This window comes from Hevea brasiliensis, chromosome 16, assembly GCF_030052815.1.
Source record: "Hevea brasiliensis isolate MT/VB/25A 57/8 chromosome 16, ASM3005281v1, whole genome shotgun sequence".
Taxonomy (NCBI): domain Eukaryota; kingdom Viridiplantae; phylum Streptophyta; class Magnoliopsida; order Malpighiales; family Euphorbiaceae; genus Hevea; species Hevea brasiliensis.
The window spans coordinates 67,160,543-67,171,076 of record NC_079508.1 but is presented as its reverse complement, the minus strand read 5'-3'; the positions used below and the strand labels follow the sequence as shown (position 1 = coordinate 67,171,076).

General features: G+C 32.5%; 1 protein-coding gene and 1 long non-coding RNA gene across 2 annotated transcripts; one reads left to right on the top strand and one right to left on the bottom strand.

Annotated features, from left to right (window-relative positions):
- Window positions 1-1,148: 1,148 nt before the first annotated feature.
- Window positions 1,149-6,710, top strand: LOC110631804 (NAC domain-containing protein 7). The gene is made up of 4 exons (XM_021779770.2): window positions 1,149-1,778; window positions 4,532-4,714; window positions 4,806-5,077; window positions 5,709-6,710. The coding sequence occupies exons 2-4, from the start codon at window positions 4,555-4,557 to the stop codon at window positions 6,339-6,341; spliced, it is 1,065 nt and encodes a 354-aa protein (XP_021635462.1). The 5' UTR covers window positions 1,149-1,778; window positions 4,532-4,554; the 3' UTR covers window positions 6,342-6,710.
- LOC131174773 (uncharacterized) lies at window positions 6,708-8,561 on the bottom strand. Its single transcript, XR_009144999.1, has 2 exons — window positions 8,342-8,561; window positions 6,708-8,254 (listed from the first exon to the last, which is right to left on the bottom strand). It is a non-coding gene; the product is annotated as an uncharacterized LOC131174773 (long non-coding RNA).
- Between the last annotated feature and the right edge of the window lie 1,973 nt (window positions 8,562-10,534).

Genomic DNA, 10,534 nt, shown 5'->3' with positions numbered 1-10,534 from the left:
CTGCCTAATAATTCAAAGTATTAAGAATATATATTTTTTTTTATTATGATGAAATTGAATATATAGAAACAAGCTATATCATACTAGAAAAATTATAGTATTTTTTGAAGTACAGTGTTTATTTTCTTACTAAATTAATTTTTATAATTATTGAAAATATATAAATTTAAAGTTCTCATATTAAAAAAAATGAAATGAGTCAGCGACATATAAAAAAAAAATACTATTAACTTATTAACTCAAGATTTCATCTTGAAACAATCATATGAGTGTGTTTTTTCATATGTTACATTAAGAAAGATGTTCCTTTTAAATTTCTAATAATAATAATATGAAGAGTAGACTTCAAATATCATATATATTAGACGCACTTAATAATTTTATATTATATTATAATATTAAGTAAGAGTTGTAAACTAATTTACATATGATCTGAGAGTAGTATTCAACTAAAACTCTTTCAACAGTAGTGACACTAAGATTTAATCTTTTGATTTTGTAGATAAAATTCATCTAAGAATACATTCTATTTTCGTTGATCAAACCTACTACCTGTTAGTCTCGTTTTTTAACTTAGCCTATGTTTTTTTTAATGAACATAATGAGATTATTTATTATTAATCTGGAAATTTTTTTTAAATAAAAATGGAAATTATATTAAGTAAGTTTTTGTATAAGCAACTATATACAAGTAAGTTAGCCGTATTCTCCAACAGAGGATACTAATATTGAATAAATATACGCTATGATGATAATTAGCCTGATCGTGTATACCACGCGGATTGAAAGAGTTTTGAGTTATGAGAGTTGTGAGTTGTGAGTTGTGAGTTGTGAGTTATGGGGTGCCTTCCTTAGGTCACCACCACCACCCAAAAATATCATCCCTTAATCGATTACACTGTGTATGTGCATCAATATCAATATGTCTTTTTCTTTCTTTTCTTTATTTTTTTTTTAATTTTTCTTCTCTTTAATGCACAGTTTTTCCATCTCAAACTTCCTTTAAGAACTCCAATAACTCTTTCTCACCGTCGGATCTTCGCATATCCACCCTCTTCTCTCAACTTAAATACTTCAACATTCTCTTCTAGTCTCTTTCAGTTGCTGGTGGAGGTTGCCGTCTCTCTCTCTCTCTCTTTCTGTCTGAAACTCTTTGTTTCTCTCTAAAAGCATATAGCTTGAGCCATTATCCGCCCCCCTTTTTTCGCGCAAAGCTTTTCCAGCAATCAAGCTTCCACTTAAAAGATAAAGAGGGACACTCACAGAAGAATATTGAGAGAGAGAGAGACAGAAAGATATATTATTAGGGCATGTGTGTGTTTCTACTCATTTCCATTTCCTTGCTTCTTATTTAACCCTATCATCTCTCTCTTTTCCCATTCTTCAACCCTTCATTTTCTTTTCTCTCTCTTTTCCTTCCCCTTTTCTTCCTTTTCTCTTCCTCGGGATCTGATCTCTTTCTTCTCTTCTCCCCTACACAATAAGACATTCATCCCCTGGGATTGCAAACACTTGGCCTTCACTTCAATTCCCCAGGAACGCTTTCTTGTTTCTTTGTTTTTTTCTGTTCCCTTCCTTTCTTTCTGTGTTCTTTTCTTTTTGTCTGGTTCAGTGCTCTTGTACAAAAGGTGAATGAGAGCGAGTGATAAAGCTCTAGCTTAAAGTCTGTTACCTTTAAGCTGATTGGCGACTTCATTATTCCATCAACCAGGGTGAATCAGATCTAAGCAGGAGTTTTCACTTGAGCCTAGGGTCTGCTGCTCTACAAGATTATCACGGTTGGGTCCTATTTTTTTCGTCAATTTCTACTTGTTCTGATGTGGCTTTTTTTTTTTTTGCTACTATTTCTTGGGTGCCAAATCTTTTTGGATTCAATTGCTTTCATTTGATGATTTTTCTTTCTCTCTTTGAATGATAATCACTGATGCCTTAGTTTCAATCAAAGAGAAGATATATAATACGATTTCTCCCAATAACATTATTAAAGCAATGACATAAAAAACATCGTATATTTACTAATCACTTCTATCAGATTTGAATTTGATCGGAGTTCTGCTGCTCCCATATTTAGACTTTCATGCATATATTGAAATATGCAAAAGGCAACATTATTCTTTAATATATTTCAAGTTATTCAGTTTGATCTGTTCTGATAAGAATTTGTAATTAATGGAGGTAGTAGGTTTCCATATTATGTGATGTTTCCTTCTTCATTTTGAGATGCATGTTGCACAGATCCTACTTTACATGGTGGTGATCATGAGCTTCAAGGTGTGCAATCATTTCCTTTAGCTATGAAGAATGTCTGTGACACCTTATATTATGGGAGAAATTACAAATCATTTGAAAATTCTTGCATTATTTAATTAATTTGTATTTTTGCCAGCTTGGTGGTACATATTATCTGCTAGATGTTGTTGATTATATATTGTTGATATATAGGACTTATGTATATACATATCAAAGAACAAAGGATATTATGCACGTTAAGATTTGTATGCGTGCAAGGTGCCATCTTGCACATGATGTTCTACATCTACAATAAAGCTATTGAATTTTGATTCCTTGTATATCCTATCCAGCATTCACTTTTCTGAGTGGAGAAAACACTTTTTGTAAATATGCTAAAATTCATTAATGTGATATGTGAAGTAAAGGGATGTTTAAGTTTTATTTCTGTTTGATGTATTGAATCTCATGGACCGTTGATTGAAATAATCTCTTAGTCTTATAGTTCCTTTATGTATTGTTTCTCCTGCTTGCCTAGAAGTCATATTATTATTTTTTTGAACTTTTGATTCTCAAACTGTAACATCTTAAGACACTGGTAAGCTCAAATATCAGGCGTTAAGTCCCAATGGGCTTTGTTTTAGATATAGTAAAAAATGTAATTACCTGCTACTTCTTCTTGGTTTTAGGATGCCTGGATTCTATTAATAATAAAATTCTGATTTATCAAAAATAAAAAAAATAATTCTTCATTAAATATCAGAATCTGAATCACCACATAAAAGTTAGAGCTTTTAAAGAGAAGAAGAAAGTGTCTTGTTGAATTCATTTTTTGGATGATTATATATATGTCTAAATTAAAAACAATTTCTTAATTATAATCATAACAATCTTGCATATGGGATTTTGATTGCATTTTCAGAAGCTCTGTGAATTGTTATCAAATGTTTAGTTTGAAATTGCATAGTGGCACAATGAGCTTAAAACATGATGAATCACATCCTTCTGTTTAAGTAAACATTAATATTTTATATATAGCCAAAAAAGAAAAAGGAAATTCTCTTGTATTTCAGATTTTAGCTTTTAAGGTGGCAAATATGTTCTTTAGATCTGTAGATCTTTGATTGTTGCAATTAAGAATAGCTCTAGTCTTGCAAATGTCACTGAAAACATAAATTTGATTTTGTAAAATTTGCCCCCTTGGATGGTTGAGTTTAACTAGAGGTAATTTTGAATTCTTTGGTAAATTTCATTGATTTTGTAATTTATTTTTATCATTTTCTCTCACAAGCATAAATTTGAGATTATAACATGGACGCTCAGTGAAAGACCATGTTCTTGTTTTCGGTAGGCAATTTGTAGCTTTATATTTTCTTGTCGAGAAATTGCTGAGTATTTCTGTTGCATATGCACCTTCACTACAATTACATAGGGCCTACCTTCCTTATTTGAGGAATAATTAATTTTTTGTGTGTATAAGTATAAGGAGCTCCAGAATATAATTTTTCTTGGAAGATTATAGAATTTTCCTGGTGTATATAAAAGTAGTGCTCCTCCTCTCTTACAGAAAAGTGGACACGTTTTATAGTCCCAAATAATTGTGAGAAATAATATATATACACCGACCGAAGGCACTTAATAATTTTTCATTTTTCTTTATATCTTCAAAAGAAGGATTATGTGTCCTTCTTAATTTGCATATACTAAGAAATATCTTTTTTCTTCTTTTACTCTTCTGTATGTTAAAATACACCATAACTCGAACATATAACTTGTACCTTTATCACTTATCAGCACCAGATGCACCCTTTCTAGCTAACACATGAAGTGATGCATGAAACACACGGTGTAGGCAAAGAATTTTAGCAATCCTGTGCGTGTGAAATGCTAATTAAACTTGGCATTCTTTGTTAACGTGATTGTTTGCTTTTTATTATGTTAATTAACTGTTACATAAGCGTCCAAAAGAAGTGAGATAAATTGTGGATTACTTAAAGATAATGTTGAATCATTTACTTGCTTTTGAATGTGAAGAAATTTAATCTCACTATTTTTGGCAAAGCGCCACAGCATTATGTTTGAGTAATCACTGTCACTGCATCAGATCATAAACATTGATCATAGAAGCCGACAAGAATGTGGTGAACTTTGGAAACATAAAATTACATCCTGTTTAGTTGGAGATAAATCTTGCATGAGGTTTCTAGCTCATGGAACTGGAGACAACATATGTTACATGTATATCGTTAATTAAAAATTTTTTTCCTGATGTTGATCGATCCTGTGTGGCGTCTTACTGCAGGTTTCTTTTGTTCTTGGAAGAGTATGAATACCTTTCCCCATGTTCCCCCAGGCTTCAGATTCCATCCGACGGATGAGGAACTTGTTGATTACTATCTCAGAAAAAAAGTTGCTTCAAAAAGGATTGATCTGGATGTCATCAAGGATGTTGATCTTTATAAAATTGAGCCATGGGATCTTCAAGGTAGATATATCTTTTGGTAATGATACTTGGGAATAAAAATTAATTAAATTTCTTGCTTCATATATTGATTAATTGTTGTTTGATTGGATAGAATTGTGCAAAATAGGAACTGAAGAGCAGAATGAATGGTATTTCTTTAGCCACAAGGATAAGAAATATCCTACCGGAACTCGCACTAATAGAGCAACAAAAGCTGGATTCTGGAAAGCTACAGGAAGAGACAAGGCTATCTATTCTAGACATAGCTTGATTGGCATGAGAAAAACCCTAGTGTTTTATAAAGGAAGAGCTCCAAATGGACAAAAGTCAGATTGGATCATGCATGAATATCGACTAGAAACAAATGAAATTGGAACTCCTCAGGCAAGTATTCAATTTTCTTTATCGTTTCTTTTTACTTTTTGGCAGAAGTTTTATTTTTTGAAAAATAAAGCCAGGAATTGTTTGAGCATGAGTTAAGTTTTAATATTATTGTATAGGCAAGTTGGTGCATATGCCATTCACTTCTATTTTCAACCATGCTTCTCAACTTAAAAATTTAATCCAATATATATGCCATTTTTTTCCTTTTTATTTTATCAACTCCACTTGCTTGGAGTGTTACCAGAAATGTTTTCGCAGCACTGTAATATTGTTGCTGCAGAAGGTGACCTAAGATCTTCCACATTTTTTGGGCAAAGAATATGCAAGAAGTTAATTAGTTTCTAATTTTATTCGTATAAAAAATTTATAATTTCTTTGGAATCTATATAGGCTTACGTACATTTTAGAATATAAACCTTCCTGTATGCTGATTAGTTGCTAGAACAGCATGATTCCTGCAATTCCAGCAAAAGTTCTCAAAATAATAGAAAATCCACTTAATGGAAGAGCAAGAGAGTTTTTCTTCTTCTTCTTTTGTTCAACAATTGGTACATTTTATCTGTACCCACATAAGCATTTACTGCTGGAGTCAAAGTTAGTGTGGCTAATATGATATTTGTGATTGCACCAGGAAGAAGGATGGGTTGTGTGCAGGGTGTTCAAGAAGCGAATGCCAACTATGAGGAAAGTTGGAGAGTATGACTCGCCTTGTTGGTACGATGACCAGGTCTCCTTCATGCCAGAACTTGATTCGCCAAGGCGAATTACTCAAACTTACGCATCATACCTGCACCATTATCCCTGCAAGCAAGAGTTTGAGTTGCAATATAATATGCCTCATGACCCATTCCTCCAGCTTCCTCAACTAGAAAGCCCCAAAGTTCCACAGTCAGCTGCAAGTGCCAATTGCAACTCAGTAGTTCCTTATGTTGTTTATGATAGGAACAATGGAAGCACCTTGCAGTCCTCAACTCTTACACAAGAAGAACAAGTGCAACAACATCATCAAAATTTGAACTCACTTTACCATAACAATGGTGAGCAAGCTGTGGATCAAGTGACCGACTGGCGAGTCCTTGACAAATTTGTTGCATCTCAGCTCAGCCACGAGGATGCTTCCAAGGAAGCCAACTACTCAAATGCTGCGGCCTTTCATGTGGCTGAACAGATGAATATTCTTGCCAATGAATCCAAAAGGCCAGAAATGGTGCAGGAATACGCCTCAACGTCAACATCTAGTTGCCAAATTGATCTATGGAAGTGATAAAAAACATACACACACACACACACACACACACACACACATATATATAGCTACTGGAGGATGCATACTAATTAATTATAGGTACTACAGTTTATATGAAAAGGAGTCTTGATGATCCAAGTGGCTGTACATAATAAAACTAAAATGGTATTGCTTTAGCTATTGGACTTATTGTGTCCATCGATCATAATATTTGATGAGTACTATAGGCTATTAAATAGAGTACAAATGCCAACTGCAAATAAGTTAGTGCTCTGTATGGCTGAGCTTTGTGAGGACTAACTCAGCTGTTGAATGTTGAATGTATCCTTGCCTTCAATTTACATGTGAAGGTTTTTTTGTTTTTAAATATATATCATATTACAACCTTTTCTTTTTTTTTTTTTTATAAGCAAAAATTTTATTGATGAGACCATGAGAAACTAAGCCTGGAAATTGTAACCTTTTCTACTTAGAATATTATATATATGTTCAACCAAAGTTAGCATTAAAGCAAGGGTTTTATTATTTCCTCCCTTTCAATTTTTACAGGAATTGTAATTAAAGGGCTTTTTCTATAAACGTTTCCCTCCTTGCAGGTGTTTTATCCTGTTATTTTCTTGTCCCTATAATAGTTTATGGAATGAAGGCTTGTCTCTTTTGGTTTAAAGAGAATTAAAAAAAAAAAATACACCCCCTGTCCTTACTGTTAACAATTAATGGATGTTAAATTAGCCAAACACATGTTTTTTTTTTTTTCTTTTTAAGTGCTAAAAATTCAATTTTATTAAATGTCAATATAATTTATGTTCTCCTTGTCTAGAAATAAATTTTCGGGTGTAGCTAGTGTAAACTTGATCTTATATATATATAAAAATGAGCCTATCAGCCCTTAGATCAAATATTTGCATTAATATTTGTGTACTCATTATTTCAATTAAGTGCATATTTTAATTGGCCCAGTATGAATTTTGATATGAATATTTAATTCAAGCTGCTACATTCATTCTTATATAAGATTGAGATTATATTGCACTCTAAATTTTTTTTTGCTTTATCAATTACCCATATAATGGAAATTGCATCATGTTCAGAGTACACAAGCTGTCATGTTTACCAAAGATGTTGATAATCAATCAACTTATTTATCAATACAATTGTTGATTAAATTGGATTTTTCATCTTCTTTCAGTTCATATATGTAAGATTTATAGAAGTCTTCTTACCTCAAATTACGATGTAGATTACTTTGAGATAGCAATGTGAAATAAGTTATACTGGACAGAAAAAGCCTAACCTAACTAAAGGCTGAAATTTTCATAGCTCTAACTAAAATGGGAGAAAGCTAGCTAGGATATATCTCTATTTGGCTGTGGCACAATTAAGAACAGTGAGGCCTTGAATGGATGTGGATTCCACTATAGCAAGTTTCATCCTCAATAACAGTGATATTGAATTTAAGTTATTTGATCCAATGTTGTGACTAATCATTTTTCACTTTATTTTAAGCTTTATCTAGCTATATATTTACACTGACCTTTTGATCACACAAAAAATTTCAATTAGTTTCATCTAATAAATTAAAGAAGTTTAAAAGTTTTGCTATACGTACTAATTGCTATATGTAGTTCCTTAAGCACATTAAAACAATGAACTTGGGAATATAGAATAGAGTTGATTGCTATGTACTGAGCTACTTGGCAAATAAGAACATGCACAGAACAAAAATGCAGGATGCACAAAACTTCCGATTCTCATCAAGCCCCTTTTCCACCTTATTCTTAACACATACCTGTTCAAGAAGATGAACTAAAATGAACCCTGAAGCTCCTTCTCCAGAAATATGTGTCAACTACTTGAGAGTCATGGGATGTCTATTTCCTTTTCTTGTAATTTAGCTGGCCATGTATCTCCAAGGTCGATAAAAACAAAAGCTGCGAAGCACAAGAAACAAAAGCTTTCCAAGACTAGATATATGAAAGTATGCAAGATACACAAATTATTAAACTTGAATGACCCACCTCAGCTTAATTGTTAAGTGAAGAGAGCAGCGGGAACCAACCATAGATTTAGATGGTTGAAGTAGAAGAAGGAAGAAGCGTAGACATTGACCTCGTCAAAGTAGATTTTGAAAAATTACCAGGGTTTAAATACTCGATAGGCAGGAAGCAATTAAAGTTTAGGAGTCTCATAATGGGTAACAAGACTAACTAGTAAGAAAAGTATGTTGGTTTGGCTGTTATTGACCTGGAGGACACAAACTCTTTCTTGGGTTGAAGTCAAGCGTTAAAATCCCTTTAAAGCAATGAAATTTTTTCCAAGCGACATAATGAGTGGGCGTGCTCTCATGGACTCATCGAAATCACGAAGAGAGAAAGTGGAAAAGGAAGGCAGAGAAAGTGAGTACTTCTTGCTGATCAAGTTAATTTGACATGCAGGCTTTGTCCTTTCTCGTTAGGGTTTTATGCAAGAATTTCAATATCGATCCTCAGCCTTTCATTAAGAAGCTTAGTTAAGCACCTTCCCCACTGGCTACTATTGTTCCTGTAAAGCCCAAATAAGCAAGTCATGCGCATTAATTAATTCAATTTTTGTAAATGTATAATTAGGGTTTGCATTTAGAAACGTTGTTTGCAGATTAAGATAGCATCATTGACCATGTGAGACAGAAAAAAAAGGCCCATGTGAGGCACTATTATTACTGTGCCTCCTTAGTCACCCTGATCCCAGGCCTCCTCAGTTCGAGGAGCCGGAACTTTCCTTCACGTTCTCACTTGCGTATATAATTAGTTCTCGTGAAATTAATCGATAGATATTTCCACAAGAGTGAAGTGATACAAATTTATCCCTTAAAAAAGCCGCTAAATTTTTAATCCAATATGGACAAGTGCATATATCATATTGTAGGTTTAGCCAATAGTTATGTCATTAAAGATACATATACATAGAGACACCGCATGTCCCTCATTTGATCTTACCTCTGTGATTGGTGGGCTCCTTTCATGTGGTCTGCCCAAATTAAGTGAATGTTGGCACTAAATCTGGTCGAGACATTAATATATGCCCTTTAAAGGGTATCTTTGAATATTGAAGTGTGTATTTATTTGTAATGTTGGGTAGCACCATTAACTGACAGTAGGCCAAAATCTCACCGGCTTTGCATCCGGAAAATGGACAATGCGTTACCCATTCACACGTCTCCACAAGTGCGTGGATTCGTATAAGTGAAGTGCACGGATTTGTATAAATGATAAAGAGTGAGTAAGATATCATTTTCACGATAATTGTTTTTAATTATCAAAATTTTTATTAATTTTACTAATATTTAGACTATTAAATTAGATTAAACTCAAGAAATTAAATTTGAACTAAGGATGAAATTAACTAAAATTGAAAATTAACTAATAAGAGCAATGAAAACTTTGTATTTAAATTCAAATAAAAATGGCTAGAGATTTTGATTTCACTTGACTCAATAATTAATCTCAATTAATTTTGTATAATAATCAATTTTAACTTCTCTTGCAAGGATAAATAATCAAAAGAATTTTATAATCTCTTCTGAGCATCATCAAACCTTAAAGAATTAACTCCTATTTTTCAATAGAGAATTACTCAATTAATTAGAGCATTAAGAGAAAAACTATTTTAACAAAATCTCATAGACCCAATCTTAGTTTTCACTCTTAATTAAAATCTATGATAATTGTTATCCAATTAAACTCATAATCATATTTTACAACCATAGATTATAAATCTAATATCATTCAAGTATTTGGCCAAGATACTCAGAAGTATTAAACTCAAAAATAACAACTATTAGCAAAGTAAAGAAAATAAATCAAAATCTAGAGATTAAATTAAGTCAAGCTATATCAAATTCTCAGCTAAAATATTTAACAACTTATTTTCTTAAGTATCAACTCAAAATCAATAAAAGTAAATACAAACATCAAATCAACAAATGAGTTCAAATAAAAGAAAAGAAAAGAATAAAAAGAATAAACTCTAAGTGTGTTTGATGAAGAACCTTTGCTCTATCCTCCAAATGCTCCAAGAAAACACTCTTTAAATTCTTACTCTTTCTCCACAATGAAATTTTCTGGAGTGTTTTGGTGCTAAGAGACTCTCCAAAAAACGTCCCTTCCTGCTCTCTTTTATAAAATCTCTAACTAACTCTAATTTGACTATCTCCCTTCACTTCGTGATGTGTC